General features: G+C 40.8%; 1 protein-coding gene across 31 annotated transcripts in view; it reads right to left on the bottom strand.

Moving 5' to 3' along the window:
• The window catches only part of LOC135111521 (scoloptoxin SSD14-like), a 439,479-nt gene that overhangs the window by 95,678 nt on the left and 318,505 nt on the right, over positions 1-25,296 (bottom strand). For all 31 annotated transcript variants that reach the window (XR_010273760.1, XM_064024900.1, XM_064024905.1 and 28 more), the window contains one exon: positions 1,279-1,505. Coding sequence is in view for 30 of the 31 variants with exons in the window: in XM_064024900.1 (XP_063880970.1) it covers positions 1,279-1,505 (227 nt within the window). In the remaining variant the exon portion in view is untranslated. The remainder of the gene's footprint in view (positions 1-1,278; positions 1,506-25,296) is intronic.

Genomic DNA, 25,296 nt, shown 5'->3' with positions numbered 1-25,296 from the left:
AACCAGCAAATCAGAACAAACAGTGCCAGCAGAAACTTGCGAGAGTGAATCACCTGGCCCAATAGAAGGGGCAGCAAACCCAGGGAAATCAACCTTATTTTCCCCTGCCAAAGGTGAAGGTTGAGGATCCTGAGGTAGGAGGGGATGGGTAGAAGAGCCTCATGAAGAAGAGTGATGAACTCTGCTCTCTCTCTTGGCCTGCAACTTCCTCTGGTAACTGAACATTTTGGCCATAAACTCTGAGCTCCAATCTAGGCATTCATCACAACATAATTTTTGACCTCTGCTTTGACCCTTTTATGGGACTGGCATTTCAGTGGGCATATTTTTTTAATGATTTTTTGTTGCCCTTGGCCAGTGTCCTTCTTACATAAAAAAAAAAAAAAAAAAAAAAAAACATGAACAGCAACTGATACATATATTACAAAGATCACAGGCAGCACTAGGAATAAACTTGTGGCAAGTGGAAGACAGGCATCTGCAGCTGACAGGGTCACTCACTGCTCACACCTGCACTGGAATCAGGGGGGTGGACTGGGTGAGCACCAACCATCTCCTGGTTATGATCTGACGTCTCCCGTGGAGAAAATTCCCCTCTTGGAATGTCAGAAGAATCCGAAAGAGACAGAGCTGCCATGATGTTGAAAGGTTGCACACAAACACCAAAACAGGATAAATTTGGAGATGTGAGTAGCAACATGTTAGCACAAACAGTGGAGTGCACATGCACATCCATCTTGGCTGTAGCATCCAGAAGTGGCAGTGCATTCAATTAATAGGTGTATGCTGCTGTTTTTTATTTTTGTGCTGTGGGCACCATTCACACAGGGTCTAAGCTATGAATGATGCAGGTTAGATGTGAAACAAACTCATATATTCTTATATAAAAGCTACGTTAAACTCAGAAGATGGTAACTATGCACAATAAAGGTCACAGTTTCACATGAGAGTGGTGCTACTATATAAATTAAGATGCATGTTCATGTGCAGTCTACAGAAAGGAAATTAAACACAATTCTACTTGCACTTCATAAAATGTATATGACATCAATGTGCATGAGATGTAGTGTGCTTAGAGGTAGGCTACAAAATACTGTGAGTGCTGATAGGTAAGGGCAACAGGTGAGAAGATATTAACTTAGTGTGAGCCCTTTGAGAGATGTTATTTATGTACAAAGAGGTATAGGTCCCAGAGTGAAAGTAAAAAATCACAAGTGAATAGAGGGAATTCACTTATATGGCTGTGGATTGCATAATCTGTGATGATGATATACTTACAGTTACTATTCCATCTTCATAGCTCAGTGTCATTGGGAAGAGCTGGTGATGGATTCTGCGGGCATCAATGGCTTCCTTGATGTCATCACCCAGCCATAGGTTGTTCAATGAGGCCCAAGCCACACCTGATGAGATCTTTGTTCCTCCAGCTGCACCAATGACTAGCCGTACATCACCTTCAGAGTCAACAAATACTGCTGGGCACATAGATGACAAAGGACGTTTTCCTGATGATAGACAGAAATGAGATACATTTCAATGTGTGTCACTCCAATTGAGGGAGTACATCTCAACGGCTGAAAAACTAGGAATATAATGTATGAGGTGAAATAAAAATTTGAAGTCTTTTTTACTGCAAACAAGTGAAGCAGAGTAAAGCTATGTACATGCAGCAGAAACAAGCAATAACTTTAGTGAATTAAAGTGCTAAGTGGTGTCTCTGTGTTTTTCTGGACCTGTGGTAAATTAATTTTGTGGCTGCATTCACATGTACTCTTGTAATTTTACTGAACTTAAATTTGCAGAGAGCAAACATTAAATTTGATGTCAAACTCCAGAATCCAGCAAATGACCCTTAAAATTATGCTTATTACAATGAGGCAATGATCTCAGTATGCTGTTCTAAAAACTTGAGCTTCAAAACAGGTAGTACATTACCAAAGAATACTGAGAGGTTTGGGTGACTCCAATAGCAAAAGTAAAAAAAAAAAAAAAAAAAAAAAAAAAAAAAAAAAAAAAAAAAATCAGACTCATGAGATCACTACTGAGATTATCAACATTCTTGATGTGTCATTTTGAGCCATTTGTGAAATCCTCATATCTCAATGGATAGAAGCTGCAGAGAAATCATAGCAGAAAAGGATGACTTGGATGATTCAAGGAATGAAAAACTTTCCACAAAATAATAGATTAAAACATTTTAAGCTGCATTCCCTGTCAAGGCTTATTCAAGTGGTGATATGATTTAATTATTTAAACTGGTTAAAGGAATCAACAAAGGAAATATAAATTGGGTTTTTAGTCACAGAACAAGTTAAAATACATATGAGTGGTTATATCCTACATAATATCACATAAGCAAAATTTGCTAAACAAAGTGTTATGAGTAGAGCAACCTTAGGAAGAATGTATAAGTGCACAGACATTAGATAGTTGCATGAGAAGGTCAGATAAATTGAAGGTAAATTTGAAAAGCTGTGAAACTATAAGCATAATTCATTCATATGGCCAGATAGTTCACTGTCACACTGATATTGTAGCTGGCAGATTGTTTTTGGATCATTGTTTCAAGTTGAAAATGGTCTGCTGACTAGCTTGTGGTCATAAATTATAAATACAGCTGTTCACATATGGAAGCTGAATACACTGGAAAAACTCAGAGCTTTCATGATTCAAGCAAGCATTAGTTTAAATTAGCAAGAAGCACAATCCAAATCCTTATGATAACACTATGGCTTAAATTTCAAAGGCCACCCAAATCCACCCTTCTCCACTTGGAAGCAGTAGTTGTGGCACCATATATTATATTAATCCTGTGGATTAATATAATAAAAAAGGCTGCTGTAGTCAGTGTGTGTGTGTGTTTGTGTGTGTGTGTATTTACATAGTTGTATTTACCTAGTTGTGGTTTACAGGAGAGGAGTAATCTCATAGTATCCCATTTCTATATCTATTCACTTTGGTCTTAAAAGCATGGACAGTTACAGCATTGACAACATCTTCACTGAGTTCATTCCATTTGTTCAAACTTCTATGAGGAAAACTATACTTCTTGATGCCTCTTCTACAATTAACTTTCTTCAGCTTCTTACTGTGTCCCCTTGTACTCTGTGTGTCTAAATTTGAAAAACATTTTTTTGTCCACATTTTCCATACCATTTATAATTCTATAGATGTTTATTAAATCTCCTCTCTCTCTCTCCTATTTTCAGGGGTAGGAATTTCCAACACTTTTAATCTCTCTTCATAGATTGGCTTGCTCAACTCCAAAACCATCTTAGTGACTGCTTTTTGTACTCTTTCTAATTTTACAATATTCCTCTTTGTATGAGGAGACCACACCACTGCTGCATAGTACAATCTTGGTCTTATCATGGAAATCAACAACTTTTTATCATTCCTTCATCCAAATATGAGAATGCCATTCTTACTCTTTTTAACAAATTCATTGTCTCTCCAGTAATTTTATCAATGTGTCTGTCTGGAGTCAAACTTTCAGTAACTGTTACTCTCAAATCCACTTCCTCTTTTGACTTCTTTAACTTCACACCATCCATCTCATAATGATACTGTATTCTTACTCTTACCAGACCCACCATTACTTTATATTTACTTAAATAGAATTCCATTTGCCAAGATCTACTTCATCTATTTATCTTATTTAAATCATCTTGCAGTACTATACAGTCATTTACATTTTCTACCATTCTTCCTCTTTTGACTTCTTTAACTTCACACCATCCATCTCATAATGATACTGTATTCTTACTCTTACCGGACCCACCATTACTTTATATTTACTTAAACTGAATTCCATTTGTCAAGATCTACTTCATCTATTTATCTTATTTAAATCATCTTGCAGTACTATACAGTCATTTACATTTTCTACCGTTCTCATCAGCTTAGCATCATCCGCAAATAAATTCATATACTCGTAATTATCTATTTCTTCATTTATGACGTTCACATATATTACAAACATTATCGGTCCCAACATTAGCCACTGTGGGACACCACTACTCACTTTCACCCAAGATGAATTTTGGTCTTGTATTACAGTTCTCATCTTTCTATCATCCAGTTAATCCTCCATCCACTCCAGCAGTCTTCCTCCAATTTTTCCATAATTTTTTATCTTTCATAGCAATCTTCAGTGTGGTACTTTGTCAAATGCTTTCTTCAAGTCTATGTATACACCATCCAGCTATCTGTCTCTCTCCTGCACAATATCGACTACCCTTGAATAAAAGGACAATAAGTTCATGGAGCATGATCTTCCTTTCCTAAATCCAAATTGACAATTTACTAAAACTTTATCTCTTTCCAAATATTCCATCCATCTTTCCTTAATTGTTCTTTCACACAGTTTTCCTACAACACTAGTCAAGGACACTGGTCTATAATTCAGTGGCTTTTCCTTATTTCCTACTTTGAATATTGGTGTAATATTTGCTCTCTTCCAATCTTTTGGTACTCTTCCCTGTGAAAGTGATGTCACCACTAGACTGAATTTTATCAGCCAGTTGTTCTCTACATTCCTTCAATATTCAGTTTGATACTCCATCTGGACCAGTTGCTTTATTTACATCAAGTTCTTCCATCATCTTAAGTATTTCCTCATAAATGACTGGGACTGTACTTAGGATATTCCTCAACAACTTATCCCTTCCAGCATCAAACTCCCCTTCCACAGTAAATACTGATCTGAAACTACTGTTCATACCTCCACCATGTCCTGTGCATCCTCATAGATTTTTCCTTCAACTTTCAATATTGATACATCTTCCTTCTTCTTCATCTCCCCATTAATATGTCTAAAGAATAGTTTGGGTTCATTTATACACTTATCTATTATATCTCTTTCACAGTTTCTTCTTTCTACTCTTATTATCTCAATGTACTTGTTTCTAACATCAATATATATTCTGCTCTCAGTTTTCCTCTTCTTCCATCTATTCCAAGCATACGACTTACAATTTCTAGCCTCTTTGCATTTTGTACTGAACCATTCTTTACCCTTTCTACATCTCGTTCCTCCTCTAGGTACAGATTTCTTCACAGCAGAATTATATATCCTTATAAATTCATTCCATTTTTCACAAAGATCTTCTGCATCTTTAAAGTCTTTCCAGTCCACGGCAACAAAGTACTTTCTTAATTTTTCAGTCAGCTTTACTATATTTAAATCTTTTCACCTTATAATTTTCATCAATGCTTACATTTTCATTTTTCAATTTAAATTCCAACAACATATGATCACTTTTACTTAGGGGGCTATCATAGTGTATAGTTTCAATAATTTCCATGTGCTTGGCAAACACTTAATCAAGTCTTGATGTCTTATCTTTTCCACTAAATCTAGTATCACAATCAATCCATTGAGTTATCAAGTTTTCCACCACCCAGTCTATTACTCCATGAGTTCTCACTTCCAGTAGTTTTCATTGTCTTCTAATTTATCTCTTTACAATTAAAATCACTAACAATAACTATATAACTACTTTCCATCACTTTAACATATCCACTTTAACACATCCACCAACATCTCTTTGTGCTCTTTTCACCAAGCATTGGCACATACACTCTTACATAATTCATTATCCTTCCATTTCCACTTCTAATCACTTGTAGAATTTCAGACTTGTCGTCACTTTTTATTACCTATTCTACTTTACCACATTTTTTAGTCAGAATGATCACTCCACCTCCTGCCTTGTCACTTCTATTTTTCATTCATAAATCATATTTATCATCACCAATGTCAGGAGTTCCCCATTCATTTTTCCATTTTGTCTCACATAATACAACATCCGGTTCTGCTTAACAACTCATTTAATTCCATTTTAGTTGACATTAACCCATTTACATTAGTATAACATATCTTACTGTTTGAGGTACCATTTCTTTATTCTCATATATGTTATTCTCCAGAAAATTTCTTCTCCTCCTCCATTTGTTGTTCATTTTTTTTATTTAGCCTCATTTACTAACTTCTTTTGCTTCAACCTTTCAGTCTCATCCATATCCCTGTTTATCCGTACATTCCTATATTCTTTATCTCCAGACAACCTCCAAGACCCATTAATTACTTTTCTTTTTTTTCTTTTTTTTTTATGTATGAAGGGCACTGGCCAAGGGCAACAAAAATCCAATAAAAAAATATGCCCACTGAAATGCCAGTCCCATAAAAGGGTCAAAGCAGTGGTCAAAAATTCATGAATAAGTGTCTTGAAACCTCCCTCTTGAAGGAATTCAAGTCATAGGAAGGTGGAAATACAGAAGCAGGCAGGGAGTTCCAGAGTTTAAAAGAGAAAGGGATGAATGATTGAGAATACTGGTTAACTCTTGCATTACAAAGGTGGACAGAATAAGGGTGAGAGAAAGAAGAAAGTCTTGTGCAGCGAGTCTGTGGAAGGAGGGGAGGCATGCAGTTAGCAAGATCAGAAGAGCAGTTAGCATGAAAATAGCGGCAGAAGACAGCTAGATATGCAACATTGCGGCAGTGAGAGAGAGGCTGAAGACAGTCAGTTAGAGGAGAGGAGTTGATGAGACGAAAAGCTTTTGATTCCACCCTGTCTAGAAGAGCAGTATGAGTGGAACCCCCCCACCAGACATGTGAAGCATACTCCATACATGGACAGATAAGGCCCTTGTACAGAGTTAGCAGCTGGGGGGGGGGGTGAGAAAACTGGCGGAGACGTCTCAGAACACCTAACTTCATAGAAGCCGTTTTAGCTAGAGATGAGATGTGAAGTTTCCATTTCAGATTATAAGTAAAGGACAGACCAAGGATGTTCAGTGTAGAAGAGGGGGACAGTTGAGTGTCATTGAAGAAGAGGGGATAGTTGTCTGGAAGGTTGTGTCAAGTTGATAGATGGAGGAATTGAGTTTTTTGAGGCATTGAACAATACCAAGTTTGCTCTGCCCCAATCAGAAATTTTAGAAAGATCAGAAGTCAAGCGTTCTGTGGCTTCCCTGCGTGATATGTTTACCTCCTGAAGGGTTGGATGTCTATGAAAAGACGTGGAAAAATGCAGGGTGGTATCATCAGCATAGGAGTGGATAGGACAAGAAGTTTGGTTTAGAAGATCATTAATGAGTAATAAGAAGAGAGTGGGTGACAAGACAGAACCCTGAGGAACACCACTGTTAATAGATTTAGGAGAAGAACAGTGACCGTCTACCACAGCAGCAATAGAACGGTCAGAAAGGAAACTTGAGATGAAATTACGGAGAGAATGATAGAAGCCATAGGAGCTTTGTGACAGACTCTATCAAAAGCTTTTGATATGTCCAAAGCAACAGCAAGAGTTTCATCAAAATCTCTAAAAGAGGATGACAAAGACTCAGTAAGGAAAGCCAGATCACCAGTAGAGCGGTCTTGACGGAACCCATACTGGCTATCAGTTAGAAAGTTGTGAAGTGATAGATATTTAAGAATCTTCCTGTTGAGGATTGAGGATAGATTCAAAAACTTTAGACAGGCAGAAAATTAAAGAAATAGGATGGTAGTTTGATGGATTAGAACGGTCACCCTTTTTAGGAACAGGTTGAATGTAGGCAAACTTCCAGCAGAAGGAAAGGTAGATGTTGACAGACAGAGCTGAAAGAGTTTGACTAGGCAAGGTGCAAGCATGGAGGCACAGTTTCGGAGAACAATAGGAGGGACCCCATCAGGTCCATAAGCCTTCCGAGGGTTTACGCCAGCGAGGGCATGGAAAACATCATTGCGAAGAATTTTAATACGTGGCATGAAGTAGTCAGAGGGTGGAGGAGAGGGAGGAACAAGCCCAGAATTGTCAAAGGTAGAGTTTTTAGCAAAAGTGTGAGTGAAGAGTTCAGCTTTAGAAACAGATGTGATAGCAGTGGTGCCATCTGGTTGAAATAGAGGAGGGAAAGAAGAAGAAGCAAAGTTATTGGAGATATTTTTGGCTAGATGCCAGAAATCACGAGGGGAGTTAGATCTTGAAAGGTTTTGACATTTTCTGTTAATAAAGGAGTTTTTGACTAGTTGGAGAACAGACTTGGCATGGTTCCGGGCAGAAATATAAAGTCCATGAGATTCTGGTGATGGAAGGCTTAAGTACCTTTTGTGGGCCACCTCTCTATCATGTATAGCACGAGAACAAGCTGTGTTAAACCAAGGTTTAGAAGGTTTAGGACGAGAAAAAGAGTGAGGAATGTACACCTCCATGCCAGACACTATCACCTCTGTTATGCGCTCAGCACATAAAGACGGGTCTCTGACACAGAAGCAGTAGTCATTCCAAGGAAAATCAGAATACCTCCTTAGGTCCCCCCAACTAGCAGAGGCAAATCACCAGAGGCACCTTTGCTTAGGGGGATCCTGAGGAGGGATTGGAGCGATAGGACAAGATAAAGATATGAAATTGTGATCGGAGGAGCCCAACGGAGAAGAAAGGGTGACAGCATAAGCAGAAGGATTAGAGGTCAGGAAAAGGTCAAGAATGTTGGGTGTATCTCCAAGACAGTCAGGAATACGAGTAGGGTGTTGCACCAATTCCTCTAGGTCATGGAGGATAGCAAAGTTGTAGGCTAGTTCACCAGGATGGTCAGTGAAGGGAGAGGAAAGCCAAAGCTGGTGGTGAACACTGAAGTCTCCAAGAATGGAGATCTCTGCAAAAGGGAAGAGGGTCAGAATGTGCTCCACTTTGGAAGTTAAGTAGTCAAAGAATTTCTTATAGTCAGAGGAGTTAGGTGAGAGGTATACAGCACAGATAAATTTAGTATGAGAGTGACTCTGTAGTCATGGCCAGATGGTGGAAAATTTGGAAGATTCAAGAGCGTGGGCACGAGAGCAGGTTATGTCATTGCGCACATAAACGCAGCATCCAGCTTTGGATCGAAAATGAGGATAGAGAAAGTAGGGAGGGAACAGAAAAGGGGCTACTGTCAGTTGCCTCAGACACCTGAGTTTCAGTGAGGAAAAGAAGATGAAGTTTAGAAGAGGAGAGGTGGTGTTCTACAGATTGAAAATTAGATCTTAGACCGCAAATGTTGCAGAAGTTAATGAAGAAAAAGTTGAGGTGGGGTGTCAATACACTTAGGGTTGTCGACAGAAAGGCAGTCCGACCTGGAGACATTTATGGTCCCCTCCCCAGATGGGGACTCCGAGGCTGGTGTAGGAGTCGACATGATGATTTTAAAATTTTTGAGTGAAGGGTATGTGTGTTATTAGGTGCTTGTAGTTTTGTGTGGAGGAAGAGAGTTGTCTTTAGAGGGCAGGCTGTGACTGCCCCCTTGTGTTGTGAGACACAAAGGGAAACGTTCAGTGAGGTCACAGCTGGGTTTAATGATAAGTTCACAGCAACCTCCTGAACAGTGCTTTAGACCTCACTAGGAGTAATTATCATTTTGCCAGGTGTCTACTGTCTTTTGTGTTGCAAACCTTATTCTTGTGGGTCTCATTTTTTCTTCTTCATATTTCCCAATTCTAAGGAACTCTTCCACTTGCTTTACTACCTGACTGTCTTCATCTGTCACTTTCTTCAGTAACTTATTCAACAGGTTCTTTTCCTTTTCCTCTCTTTGAATTCTGCTTACTATTTTCTCTTCCTTTAAACCAAATATAATTACTTGTTTATATTTTTCTACAGTGTCTCTCACTAACTTTTCTCTTCTTTAATAACTTTTACCACTTTCTGTCTGAGGTTTTGTTTCTCATTTTCTTGTTGTTCTATTGTTTTCTTTAGTGATTCTTCTTCAAATTTACATTCATTTAATCACTCATTTTGTCTCATTTCCACATTCTTTACACTTGCCTTCATTTTCTCATTTCCTTTCTGAACAGTTTCTACTTTTTCCTTTATTTGTTTCTTAAGCAGTCATTTTCCACCTGTAACTTCTCATTTTTATCTTCCATATCAATCAACTTTTGCTGTAACAATCACCAGTTCCTCACCTGTCTCCTTCTGGTGTGCCTCTAATGTCTTTATTCTCTCCAATAACTTGTCCATCATTTCTTCCATATACAAATTTTTTTTTACACTGCAGTCTATAATTTAGTTCTCTTTCTTCACCAGTAAAACCTTCAAAGGACTCCCTTTCTTTCAGGGTGCCACCCTCTGCCATGTTTGTCCAAAGTGTAAACAAACCAAACCAAACTTTCCTAGAGATGGGATAACTATACACACATACTGTTTCTCCCCTCCCTATTTACCACCTAGATATTCCTTTGTCTTCATAACATATCTTGTTCCACCATGAGCAATTTGTGTTTTTCTTTCCTTCTATATGCAGAGCACGTACAGTTTCTCCCCCTCCTATTTACCACCTAAGTATTCTTGTGTCTTCATAACATATCTTGTTCCCTCATAAGCAATTTGTGTTTTTCTTTCCTTCTATATGCAGAGCACTAGTAAACACCTAGATATTCCTTTGTCTTCATAACATATCTTGTTCCACCATGAGCAATTTGTGTTTTTCTTTCCTTCTATATGCAGAGCATGTACAGTTTCTCCCCTCCCTATTTACCACCTAAGTATTCTTGTGTCTTCATAACATATCCTGTTCCATCGTAAGCAATTTGTTTTTCTTTCCTTCTATATGCAGAGCACTAGGAAACACATCCTGTCAGCTCCACCACCTCCATGTGTGTATGTGTATTTACCTAGTTGTCGTTTACAGGAGAGGAGTAATCTCATAATATCCCATCTCTATATCTATCCAGTTTGGTCTTAAAAGCATGGATAGTTACAGAATTGACAACGTTTTCATTGAGTTCCTTCCATCTGTTCACACTTCTGTGAAGAAAACTATACTTTTTCATGTCTCTTCTACAGTTAACTTTCTTCAGCTTCTTACTGTGTCCTCTTGTACTCTGTGTGTCTAAATTTATAAAACATTCTTTGTCCACATTTTCCATACCATTTATCATTCTACAAATGTTTATTAAATTCCCTCCCTCTCCTATTTTCAAGGCTAGGAATTTCCAGCATTCTTAGTCTCTCTTCATAGGTCAACTTACTCAACTCTGGAACCATCTTAGTGACTGCTCTTTGTACTCTTTCTGATTTTATAATATTCCTTTTTATATGAGACCACACCACTGCCACATATTCCATGTGTGTGTGTGTGTGTGTGTGTGTGTGTGTGTGTGTGTGTGTGTGTGTGTGTGTGTGTGTGTGTATTTACCTAGTTGTACCGTACGGGGTACGAGTCATAGCTCATTTTGTCCTGTCCACATAACTATATTTATCCAGTTTCTCTTTAAACATGTGTACACTGTTTGCCACGACCACCTCTTCCTTCAAATCATTCCAGATCTTAAGTTCAATACAGAAAGCTGTATTTCTTGATGTCACTTGAACATCCACTCTTCTTTATTTTCTTCCCATGCCCCCCTGTCCATCTCTCTCCCTTCTCCATCTGTGGTACCAAGTCATTTCTGTCAATTCTTTCTTTACTAATTTGTGTATTGTTTTGCTTACTAACTTACTAATTTGTATATTGTTATTAAGTCTCCTCTTTCTCTTCTCTCTTGTAGTGTTGGTAATCCCATCTCTTCAGGTCTTTCTTCATAGCTTAAGTCTTCCAATTTTGGTACCATCTTTGTTGCTATCCTTTGTATTCTTTCCAGTTTCTGTACATCTTTTTTTTCTATGTGGAGCCCAAACTAGTGTTGCGTATTCCAATTCAGATCGTATAATGCTTGGTATAATTTTCTTTATAATTTCTTTATCTAAATAATTAAACGCCACCCTAATCTTTCTTAACAAGCTGTATGTAGAGCCAAATATAGCCTTTCAGGTGTTAGCACATCCTCGATCATTGCTCTCAAATCTTTTTCTTCATTACTTTTCATTATTATTTCTTCTCCCATTTTGTACTTCCATAAATGTCTCTTTTTTACTATTTCCTATATCCAACATGTGCCATTTTCTGACATTAAATCTTAGTTTCCATCTTTGGCTCTAAGCAAGTATCTCGTCAATATCCCTTTGTAACTCTTTGCAGTCATTTTTATTCTGTATTATTTTTATTATTTTTGCATCATCAGCAAAAAGGTTTATATAACTATTTAGATCCTCTGTCATATAATTTGTATATATATTTGAAACATAATAAGTGCCAACACAGATCCTTACAGTACCCCACTTGTCACTTTGCACCAACTTGAATTAGAGTCTCTGATTACTGTTCTCATTTCCCTCCCTTGTAAATAATCATCCATCTATCTCAATGTTGCTCCCTTTAGTCCTCCTTCATTCTCTAAATTCCACATAAGACTTTTTTGGGGAACTTTATCAAATGTTTTTTGAGATCAAGGTATACTACATCAACCCATCCATCCCTCTCTTGCACTCCATCTATTACTCTCATATAAAAGCTCAGTAGATTTGTGACAAAGGATCTCCCTTTCCTGAATCCAAATTGCTTTCCTGTAATTATCTTTCCATCTTCTAAATATTGCACCATCTATCTTTAATTACTATTTCACAAAGCTTGCTTACAATGCTTGTTAGTGATACTGGTCTGTAATTCAATGGTTCCATTTTATCTCCCCCTTTGTATATTGGGATTATGTTAGCTCTTTTCCATTCCCTTGGTACTTTTCCTTCTTTCAACGTGCTATTGATTATATCCCATATGGGCTCCTCCATTTGTTCTCTGCAGTCTTTTAATTAATATCCATCCATTTACTTGATCTGGTCCCATAGCTTTTCTAACATCCAGCTCTTCCAGCAGCTTCTTGACTTCTTGTCTCTTTACTTGTATCTCCTGTATTCCCTCATTCTGTGATACCACTTTTGGTGCCACAAAATCGGTTTCCTTTGTAAACACACATTGAAAACTTTTATTCATTAGTTCACTCATCTCCTCAATAGTTTCATAAATTCTTCCTTCTCTTTTTAACATGTTTATGTCATCTCTATGTTTCATTTTTTCATTTACGTAGAAGTTCCTTGCATTTTCTTACTATGTCATTTTCAAAATTTCTTTCTTCTTCTCTTCTTATTATACCATATTCATTAATTGCCTTTCTGTATTCTTCCCTTGTGTCTGTGTTCAGATTTCTCATCATTTTCCTCCATGCCCTGTCTTTTTTCATTTTTGCTTCTACACCCCTGGCATTATACCATTCATGTTTCCCAATTTTCACTTTATAACTTGGCACAAACTGCTGCACTCCCTCTCTATACTTACTCAAAAATATCTCATGATTTTCTTGCACTCCTTTAACTTCAAATAACTCTTTCCAGTTAATTTTTCCATAAAATTTATCAAGTTCTGCAAAGTTTGCCTTAGCATAGTTCTGTCTTCCATTTCTGTATTGTTCTTTCCTGTGCAATACTTTTTACCTTCTGTGGTACTTCTTCTATTATCACATGATCAGTTCTTCCCCATTGAACTCAGACAATGTATACATGGTCTACTTTCTGGGGTTTTTGTAAGCACTAAGTCCAACTGTGATAGTTCTTCTCCCCTGCATCTTGTAAGTTTGTTCACCCATTGTCTCACTGTATTCACCATCATGGTATGCATAAGCTCTTTGCTCCATGACCCAACATTTTCTTTCACTTCCATCTCCTCCCAGTTGAAGTTGCCTACTAAGAGCACCTTGTTACTTTTCCTTATCATTTCCTCTATACTATTATTTTTGTTTCTAGTTGCATAATTTCAAATTTACTGGTCTCCCATGCATTAGTTTTTTGGTGGTATGTGTCACAATGATTTTCCCTTTTTCCCTTCATTTGATCTTAATCATAACAATCAATGTTTCTGCCATTCCATCACCATATTCCACTTCCTCAACAACAATATCCTGTTCTACCAATGTCATCACTCCTTCTCTTCCCTTTCCTTTCCTATCTCTCCTCCATGTGCTATGGCCTTCCTTTGCAAATCCCTACTTTATTTCCTCTTTTAGTTTGGTTTCTGTTAAAAATACCACATCTGGTTTATTATTCTTTAAGTAGTCTTTAAGTTCCAACAGGTTCAACACCAAACATTAATATACATAATCTTTAAACTTCTGCTTGGTGATCTTGCATGGCATCTTTGAGCCACCATTTCCTCACTTTCATGTCCACAACTTTCCATGTGAATTTTTTTCTTGTTCCTGTGTTCTCTCCTCATTTTTTTATTGTGCCTCTATTCTCAAATCTTTCAGTTTATTTCTCTTTTCTTCATTCATGTCTCTTTTCATCCGTTTCCTTCATTCCTTCTACTTTTGCAATTTTCCTGTTCTTTGCAAGACATGTTCTGCTGCTGTTTGTGACATGAATCTTATTTTCATTGGTCTTCTTCTATTTTCTACATCTGATCCTGTAAACCTCTTCTATTTGTCTGATTATCCCTTCTTCCTCCACTACTTCTGCTATGATTTCCGTAGCCCTGTTTGCCTCTTCTTTCTCTCCTGCTATTTTCATGGGTAGGTTGTTCTCCTTAACCCCAAATATCACCACACACATCTTTCTCTGTATCATGTCTCTAATGAAACTTTTTTCCTTTATTATTTTAATCACTTGCTTTTCCATATCTTACTGTGTTCCTGTTGCTGTTGCCTTGTTATTTCCTACATGTCCACCTTTTACTGTTGTTTTCTCTCCTTTCTAACTTTTGACTTCCTCTGTCACTAATTCCTTCACTTCTCCAACCCTAACCTCTCTCTCTCATGCAAAGTTTTCTTCAATTCTTTGTTCTTTTCCTTGAGTTTCTTAATTTATTCACAGTACCTCTTGTTTAAGTCCACTATTTTTGTCACCTCTTCTCTCTGTTCTTTGTTTTCTTTTCTTTTTCCATCTCCCTCTTTTTCATCTCTATTATATCACTGGATATCTTTTTTACATTGTCATCACCCACTTTTCTTCTTTCCATGCCTTTATCATCGCTGTTAAGTATTTTCATATTTTCTTCTTCAATTTTCCACACTGATTTATTTGTGTGAGCTACACTGAGATCCTCTTCCTTGAAGCCCTCAAAAATATTTGGGTTCATGCTGGCTGCTATCTTCCATATTGATATCACTGATTGCCAGTGTTCACCTTATATCACTCTCTCATTTCTCCCTTTTGGCCACTCCTCTAGTAACAATTCCCCTTCCCCTGCACTCACACCTCACAAGACTTTATTATTACTCTTCGCTTCTTGGCTTTATGCTCAGTTCCCTACTCCCCTACAGTAACTCCTTTCTTTCTTACAAGCTTTAACCCTTCCTTCCTCTCTACCTCAGTGGTGTCTTGATAAGTACAATTGTAATAACATTAATGATATTATGATGATGATAACATGTGATGATAATAATAATAATAATAATAATGACAATAATAATAATAATAATAATAATAATAATAATAATAGTAATAATAATAATAATAATAATAATAATAATGATAATAATAAATATTAATACTAAAAGTTATAACAGTAATGATAATGATAACAAGTAATAGTAATAGGAGTAATGATATTATGATAACAATTATTATTACAATTCATCATCATCATCATTACTATAGTTTTATTATTACTTATAATAGCAATATCAGCTCTCTATCTCTCTCTCTTTGGCCACTTACATAATATTGTCCTCTCCTTAGGTGTTGACAACTCATAATACACACACAATAACTATACACAAAAATATAAACAAACAAAAATACAAAAGAAACACAAGGGAGGAGTTTTCAAATTTAGTCCACACCACCACTACTGCTCAGTAGCAGTGAAGAGGATATGGAGGACACAAGCATGGTGGCCATCAAGCCACCTACCCAGGCCATGAGGTCAAACCTTGTGGACAGAGACCAGCAGGCAGGCTTCAGCTCAGTCCTCCACCTGGCAAGAAAATATGTGGGGGGGATGTGAGACTACGAAAGGCAGTTATATTTTTATGACATAATTTATCTGCCAACGAGATGGCTTCAGTTGACATCTGGGCCTGACTACATTTTCTTCATTTCTTTCTATGTCTTCATTTTCACTTGCATCGCTATTGTTATCACTATGGCAGCCCCATGCAGCCAAACCTATTTCTACAGTTTTACTTTCACTATCTGTATCAGTATCAGCATCATTACCACTATTAGTACCAGCATCACTATTGCATTTACTGTCTCTGTCACTATCAGTATCACTGTCATCAGGAGGCAGTAGACACCTGCCGAAACGATAATTACTCCCAGTGAGGTCTAAAGCACTGTTCAGGGGGTGCTGTGAACTTATCATTAAACCCAGCTGTGACCTCACTGAACGTTTCCCTTTGTGTCTCACAACACAAGGGGGTAGTCACAGCCTGCCCTCTAAAGACAACTCTCTTCCTCCACACAAAACTACAAGCACCTAATAACACACACACCCTTCACTCAAAAAATTTTAAAATCATGGCGACTCCTACACCAGCCTCGGAGTCCCCATCTGGGGAGGGGACCATAAATGTCCCCAGGTCGGACTGCCTTTCTTTCGACGACCCTAAGTGTCTTGACACCCCCCTCAACTTTTTCTTCATTAACTTCTGCAACATTCGCGGTCTAAGATCTAATTTTCAATCTGTAGAACACCACCTCTCCTCTTCTAAACCTCATCTTCTTTTCCTCACTGAAACTCAGGTGTCTGAGGCAACTGACAGTAGCCCCTTTTCTGTTCCCTCCTACTTTCTCTATCCTCATTTTCGATCCAAAGCTGGATGCTGCGTTTATGTGCGCAATGACTTAACCTGCTCTCGTGCCCACGCTCTTGAATCTTCCGAGTTTTCCACCATCTGGCTACGACTACAGAGTCATTCTCATACTAAATTTATCTGTGCTGTATACCTCTCTCCTAACTCCTCTGACTATAAGAAATTCTTTGACTACTTAACTTCCAAAGTGGAGCACATTCTGACCCTCTTCCCTTTTGTAGAGATCTCCATTCTTGGAGACTTCAATGTTCACCACCAGCTTTGGCTTTCCTCTCCCTTCACTGACCATCCTGGTGAACTAGCCTACAACTTTGCTATCCTCCATGACCTAGAGCAATTGGTGCAACACCCTACTCGTATTCCTGACCGTCTTGGAGATACGCCCAACATTCTTGACCTTTTCCTGACCTCTAATCCTTCTGCTTATGCTGTCACCCTTTCTTCTCCGTTGGGCTCCTCCGATCACAATCTCATATCTTTATCTTGTCCTATCACTCCAATCCCTCCTCAGGATCCCCCTAAGCGAAGGTGCCTCTGGCGTTTTGCCTCTGCTAGTTGGGGGGACCTGAGGCGGTATTTTGCTGATTTTCCTTGGAATGACTACTGCTTCCGTGTCAGAGACCCGTCTTTGTGTGCTGAGCGCATAACAGAGGTGATAGTGTCTGGCATGGAGGCGTATATTCCTCACTCTTTTTCTCGTCCTAAACCTTCTAAACCTTGGTTTAACACAGCTTGTTCTCGTGCTATACATGATAGAGAGGTGGCCCACAAAAGGTACTTAAGCCTTCCTTCACCAGAATCTCATGCACTTTATATTTCTGCCCGGAACCATGCCAAGTCTGTTCTTCAACTAGCCAAAAACTCCTTCATTAACAGAAAATGTCAAAACCTTTCAAGATCTAACTCCCCTCGTGATTTCTGGCATCTAGCCAAAAATATCTCCAATAACTTTGCTTCTTCTTCTTTCCCTCCTCTACTTCAACCAGATGGCACCACTGCTATCACATCTATTTCTAAAGCTGAACTCTTTGCTCAAACCTTTGCTAAAAACTCTACCTTGGACGATTCTGGGCTTGTTCCTCCCTCTCCTCCACCCTCTGACTACTTCATGCCTCGTATTAAAATTCTTCGTAATGATGTTTTCCATGCCCTCGCTGGCCTAAACCCTCGGAAGGCTTATGGACCTGATGGGGTCCCTCCTATTGTTCTCCGAAACTGTGCCTCCGTGCTTGCACCTTGCCTAGTCAAACTCTTTCAGCTCTGTCTGTCAACATCTACCTTTCCTTCTTGCTGGAAGTTTGCCTACATTCAACCTGTTCCTAAAAAGGGTGACCGCTCTAATCCCTCAAACTACCGTCCTATTGCTTTAATTTCCTGCTTATCTAAAGTTTTTGAATCTATCCTCAACAGGAAGATTCTTAAACATCTATCACTTCACAACCTTCTATCTGATCGCCAGTATGGGTTCCGTCAAGGCCGCTCTACTGGTGATCTTCTAGCTTTCCTTACTGAGTCTTGGTCATCCTCTTTTAGAGACTTTGGTGAAACTTTTGCTGTTGCCTTGGACATATCAAAAGCCTTTGATAGAGTCTGGCACAAAGCTTTGATTTCCAAACTACCCTCCTACGGTTTCTATCCTTCTCTCTGTAACTTCATCTCAAGTTTCCTTTCTGACCGTTCTATTGCTGCTGTGGTAGACGGTCACTGTTCTTCTCCTAAATCTATTAACAGTGGTGTTCCTCAGGGTTCTGTCCTGTCACCCACTCTCTTCTTATTATTCATTAATGATCTTCTAAACCAAACTTCTTGTCCTATCCACTCCTATGCTGATGATACCACCCTGCACTTTTCCACGTCTTTTCATAGACGTCCAACCCTTCAGGAGGTAAACATATCACGCATGGAAGCCACAGAACGCCTGACTTCTGATCTTTCTAAAATTTCTGATTGGGGCAGAGCAAACTTGGTATTGTTCAATGCCTCAAAAACTCAATTCCTCCATCTATCAACTTGACACAATCTTCCAGACAACTATCCCCTCTTCTTCAATGACACTCAACTGTCCCCCTCTTCTACACTGAACATCCTCGGTCTGTCCTTTACTTATAATCTGAACTGGAAACTTCACATCTCATCTCTAGCTAAAACAGCTTCTATGAAGTTAGGTGTTCTGAGACGTCTCCGCCAGTTTTTCTCACCCCCCCAGCTGCTAACTCTGTACAAGGGCCTTATCCGTCCATGTATGGAGTATGCTTCACATGTCTGGGGGGGTTCCACTCATACTGCTGTTCTAGACAGGGTGGAATCAAAAGCTTTTCGTCTCATCAACTCCTCTCCTCTAACTGACTGTCTTCAGCTTCTCTCTCACCGCCGCAATGTTGCATCTCTAGCTGTCTTCTACCGCTATTTTCATGCTAACTGCTCTTCTGATCTTGCTAACTGCATGCCTCCCCTCCTTCCGCGGCCTCGCTGCACAAGACTTTCTTCTCTCTCTCACTCCTATTCTGTCCACCTCTCTAACGCAAGAGTTAACCAGTATTCTCAATCATTCATCCCTTTCTCTGGTAAACTCTGGAACTCCTTGCCTGCTTCTGTATTTCCACCTTCCTATGACTTGAATTCCTTCAAGAGGGAGGTTTCAAGACACTTATCCACCAATTTTTGACCACTGCTTTGACCCTTTTAAGGGACTGGCATTTCAGTGGGCATTTTTTTTTTATTAGATTTTTGTTGCCCTTGGCCAGTATCCTTCCTACATAAAAAAAAAAAAAAAAAAAAAAAAAAAAAACACATACACTTCATCACCTGGGTGTCACCACAAACAGTCCACATGAACTATCTTGCCCACTCTTTTTCTCTCAGGCATGTCAAGGCAATAAGTTACAGCTAATACTGCTTGCACCACCTTATATGGGCCTTCCCAGCTGGGCTGCAATTTCGGTGACCAACCAGGTTTATGTTGGGGGTTGTGGAGCCACACCAGGTCACCAGGGCTGTATTCCATATTCCTGGTTTTCCCCTGGTACTGTCTTCACATGACCTAGCCCACTGTGATGAGGTGCCAGCTCACCCGATGACACATCTCCTCTAATCGTTGCTGCAGCTCTGACAAAGTCAGTGTGGATGTCTGGCAAGCCTGTTCCTGGCAGCTGGCTGGTGGCAAGGTCCATGGGAAGGCAAATCTCTCTGCCAAACATCAGTCTTGCTGGCAAATATCCTGTAACCTCGTGCTCAGCAGAGCAATAGGACATCAGCATGTATGGAATTTGCACATCCCAGTCATGCTGATCTTCGCTGCAGTACTTAGACAGTAGTGGACGATGGTGGAATTAAACGGCTCCACCATTCTGTCACTTTGAAGCTGCAAAGGTCTCATGAATGCCAAGGAGATGGTAGCACTCACAGAATGATTCTTATGAATGCCAAGGAGATGGCAAGACTCACAGAACGATTCTTATGAATGCCAAGGAGATGGCAAGACTCACAGAAGACTCAAGACTCAAACTCCCTTCCCTGTTCCGAGTGAAATTCAACAGGGACACCAAACTGTGAAAACTTGCTCCACTAGGAACTGGGCCACTATCTGCCTCTGGGTTGGGAAGCATGCACATCTCCGGCCACTTATAATTCATGACCACACGGAGATATTTATTATCTCTCTCTGTGCATGGAAAGGGGCCAGCAATGTTGATTGCCATGCGTTCCATCAGTACTCCAGTGTGATGTAGCTGCAGAAAACCAAGGGTCTTGCGTGCATGTCCTTTCTTCACTGCACACACTCAGCATGTCTTACACCATTCCTGCACATCTTGCCACAGGCTCACCCAGAAGACACGTTGTAGCAGCTTCTCCAGGGTGCGTTTCACTCTTATGCGGCCACTCATTTTTTCTTCATGCATTTCTCTAATCAGCTCCCCTCGCTGAGATGCAGGAACCATGACCAGCCAGTGTGCCTCACCTGTCTCCATATGTACCCAGTGCTGCTGTAGTACTCCTCCCCACAGACTCAGTGCTTCCCAGTGATCGACTGAACACTCAGTAGCAGGGCTCTCAGAGGGCAAAGCTTCCTTGGGTGGTGCCACTGTGAGCTTCCTGCACTTCACCTCCAGCTCATGGCAATGAGCAATGAGTGCACTCTGGTGCACAAGGATGACAACTCAGGCTGTCAGCCTTATTGTGAATGTGGCCATGGTGGTGCTCCATCACGTAATTATATTGTTCAAGCTTCCCAATCCACCTAGCCAGCTGTCCTTCAGGCTTCTTCAGTGTCTTCAGCCATCATAGAGTAGCTTGGTCTTTACAGATAGTGAAGCATGAGCCACACAAGTAGTGGTGGAAATGGGCAAGTCTTTTCATAACAGCAGCCAACTCCTTGTGTGTCACACAATAGTTTCTCTTGGGCTTGCTAAACTTTGCGCTGTAATATGCCATCACATACTCCTTGCCATCTCAAACCTGAGACAGGATGGCTCCCACACCCTCCTGGCTTACATTAAGAATATATGGGAGTTCTGGGTCAGGATATGGCAACACTGGCGCCTGTACCAGGACTTGCTTTAGCGCAGTAAAAGCTCACTGGCAGCCTTTGTCCCACACATACTGCACTCCCTTCCTGGTCAGGTTGTGTAGAGGAGCAGCAATGGTGGCAAATCCTGACACAAAGTACCTGTAGTACATACACAGGTCCAGGAAACTCCACAGCTCCAAGACATTCTGGGGTACTGGCCAGTCCTCCACTGCTGTTACTTTGAGTGGGTCAGTCTACTGCCTGTCTGCTGACTACGTGCCCAAGAAACAGCACCTCAATCTTGAATAATGTGCATTTCTTCAGGCTGATTTTTAGGCCTGCAGCCCTCAAACGATGGAACACCTTGGTCAGCTGTGCCAGCTCCTCCTCAAAGGTGTTTCCAAACACTAACACATCATCAAGATACATGAGTGATGCCTTCCACTGCATGCCTTCTAACACATGTTCCATCAGCTGCTCAAAACATCTGGGGGCATTACACAACCCAAATGGAATAATGATGAAATGCCACAGTCCCTGACCAAAGGAGAAAGCTGTTTTCTCCTTATCTGCTGGTGCCATCTCAACCTGGTGGTATCCTGACTTTTAATGCAGTGTTGAGAACCACTGAACTCCACTGAGTGTATCTAGAGTGTCACTGATTTGTGATAGTGGGTAAGCATCAGTGACAGTGATGGCATTCAGGGCTTAGTAATCCATGCAGAATCTCGTTTCCCTCTTTCTTCATCACTAGTAATACAGGTGAGCACCACAAACTATTTGAGTGCTCTACCACTCCTGCTGCTTCCATCTCTTACACTGCCTGCTGCATTTCCTGTTTCGCTAGAGGAACTCGGTGAGGTGTGATGCTGTATCAGCAAAGTGCATCCCAAATTCAAGTCTCTGCTGCTAAACACATCAGCATACTGGGCATGCAACTTCCTCACTTTCTCTGCCTGGTCAGCCATCAGCTGTTTTGTGCTTCTTTCCACTAAGTCCTCCAGATACTCAGACAAGCCCTTTTTCTTATGTTTAGATTCCTCCTTGGCCCTCTTCTGTGCGTCAGGTTCATGTTCAGGTTGTGGCAGCAGTGGCTACAGTAGTGGTGGTGGTGTTGCACACTTCTGTGGTTGCAGTGACAACACACACACATTCTTATGGGATTGAGAGGATCAGGCCCGTCCACTCCCTTCTGTCATTGGTTCATCTTGTGTGAGCGACCGGACTGTGGCTGCAGATGACTTACAGCCTTTGAGCTCCTCTACCCTTCCCATAGGATTCAAGGGCACCTCATGACCCATCACTGATATCCTTCCACTGTGAAGGTCCAAACCTGCCCCCACACAGTTCAGGTAGTCCAACCCCAACAGGCATGAATCTTGCATTGCAGCTACGTACACAGACAGACGCTCAGCCACCATGCCCACCGTTAGATTCACCCACAATGGCCCTCCCAAGGGCACAGTCCTCAGTGACTCTACAAAGTTGCTGTCCTGCACTGCTAGTCCCTAGTGACTCCACAAAGTTGCTATTCTGTAATGCCAACACCACAAGCTGGTAACAGATCCTTGCAAACAAAAGTTTTCTCTGCACCTGTGTCCACTACTATGTCCACTAGACATTGTTGATGGTTCCTCCCACTGTTATGGCCACAGACACCACTGCCTGCTGGAACCTTACAGGCTTCAGGGCAACTGGGCTCTCAGTTTAATGGCTGCCCACAACCTCAGCTGTGCTATGTTTTCCGTCACCACTGGCTTCAGCTGCTGACACTCCTTAGTGACATGTCCACTTTCTCTACAAGCCCAGCAGCATGGCTTGAAAGCAGGATGGTGGTGATCTTCCACAGAGTGGGAATAGTGCCTGCACTGGTGCCTTTTGTGCCCCACTTGCCCACAGTTAAAGCTGGCTCCTTTAAAGCCACCAGGGCTTCCTCGCTTGCTCGGCTGGGGGGTGAGGAGTGGCCAGCCTGCACTCACCTCACTCTCACATAATGGGGGTAGCCTGACAAGTCAGTGGTAGGGTGTGAGTGGAAGGGGCTGGGAGCGGTGGTGGCAGTGGTTGAGAATGCCTCAAATTCTGCGGCGCGCACCAAGGCTTCCTGTACATTCCTTGGTGCTGCCTGCTTTACATGGACCTGCAGCTGACGGTCGCATGGGGCATCTACAAAGCAGTCCTTCATCAACATATCAACGTTGTTCTCTGCCATCATCAGCTAAGTCCCTCTCATCAGCACCTCCATATCCCGTCCCAACAAGGGCAGAGGTTTGTCCTTCCTCCATTGCCTGGTCTTCAGCTGGGTGTGGTACACCTCAGGCTGTTGCCGATGTCCAAACCGCCAATGTAGAGTCCCCACCATGCTGGGATATGACTGCAGCTGTGCAGAAGTTAAGCACTCCAGTACCTCCACCACCGCTCCCTTCAGGCCAGTCACCAGCTGATATGCTTTCTCAGTGTCTGACCATCCTTGTCTGGATGCTGCTGCCTCAAACTGTTCCTGGTAGGCATTCCAGGACACCTTGCCGCTGTATTCTGCAAGTTTCTTCCCCAACAAGGTGATTCTTGGCACTGGGAGGAGTCTTGGCTGCCAGTCACAGTGGTCTGCAAGGCTGGGAGTCGGTGTTGGAGATCCGAGTGGTCACAGGAGGGGACTGCATACCTGCTCCACTGCCCATGTGGTCCCTTCATGCTAGGAGAGAAGCAGGTCTTGACAGGAAGAACTGAGGGGCATCACATGAGGGGCATCACATGGTACCACATGGGTGAGTTTTGGCAAGTTTTCCATGCTTGGTGCCAACACTGCTACTGTGCTTTCCAGTGTTGCCACTTTGGTAAAGCACTCCTGCATGTTCCTTGCCACAGTCTCATGTCAGTGCTGCCACACAGCCTGTGCCCCTTCAATCTTCTCCTCCTTGACTTCTTCCTTCACACAGGTGCACACCTCATTCATGTTTGCCTTCACTCATGTCTTCATAGTTTCCATTTCTCCAATCATGGCTGCCTTAATGTTCTCTGACTGCTGTGCTGCCATTTCCTTGTTTTCTGCCACCATATTTTCCATTTTGGCCATCATTTTGGTCATTCATAGTTAAAACACATCCACACTCATGGTAGTAAAGTTTGTACACCATGTAAGTGCTGATTGCAACAATCAATGAGTAAATTGTATTTAAAGGTAACCACAGTGAGTGCTTTGGTTGTCCTATTTAGAGTATATGCAACTGTGTGTTATATCTTGTTACAGGCTACATTTTCTTGGCTTTTATGTGATATACTTCTGATTTCATTATGTTGAATAATTAAAGAATTATAAAATAAGGAATAATACAGTGTGTTAAGCAGGAAACATTTTCAGATTTTGAAATTTTCACATGGCCCAGTAAACCTCTGAGCAAAAAGAATCTATGACATGCAGCATCTCTTAGTATTTCATTAAGAACAGACTCAGACTCTAAAGTAAAATACTCCATGACAATAATTTTAGTGCTTCCTGCTAGCTCAGTTGTGCCGTCTTGGTGCCACTCTCTATTGGAGGGATGGACGACACTGCCAGATGTATGATAATTTATACCATTTCCCCTTCATCTCTCTCTCTCTCTCTCTCTCTCTCTCTCTCTCTCTCTCTCTCTCTCTCTCTCTCTCTCTCTCTCTCTCTCTCTCTCTCTCTCTCTCTCTCTCTCTCTCTCTCTCTCTCTTTCTCTCTCACTGTGTACCATCCCAGAGCAATGAGACAGATTACAGTGAGTATATCAGTTGCACCAGTCATAACAATTATTATTATATATATTCATCATTCATATATTTCATTCCCTGTGCACTGTCCTCATGAGGCCGGTCTATTTTTAACCTTTTCACCTTCCTATCACCCTTTCAAGGGAATACCAACCCTTCCCTACATCCCTGCCAGTCCTTAGGGAAAACACCTGCATTGCCTTCCTGTCATCCTCCCTGGTCATTGGCCAGAATAATGAACCCTACCATTGGTCCCTTCACCCCATTTAGAGACAGCTCATTGGTCATTTCTTCATCTTAGATTCTGAATTCTGATCCACTTCTTTCACATAAATAAAGCCTGCATGGGCAGCTAAAGCCAGTCCATCAGAAAGTTTGGAGAGAGTTCAGAGAGAGAGATCAGAGACAGTTCAGA

The sequence above is a fragment of the Scylla paramamosain genome, chromosome 22, assembly GCF_035594125.1.
Source record: "Scylla paramamosain isolate STU-SP2022 chromosome 22, ASM3559412v1, whole genome shotgun sequence".
NCBI lineage: Eukaryota > Metazoa > Arthropoda > Malacostraca > Decapoda > Portunidae > Scylla > Scylla paramamosain.
Note: the sequence above shows the minus strand (reverse complement) of the source record. Positions and strands in the feature narration are given on the sequence as shown.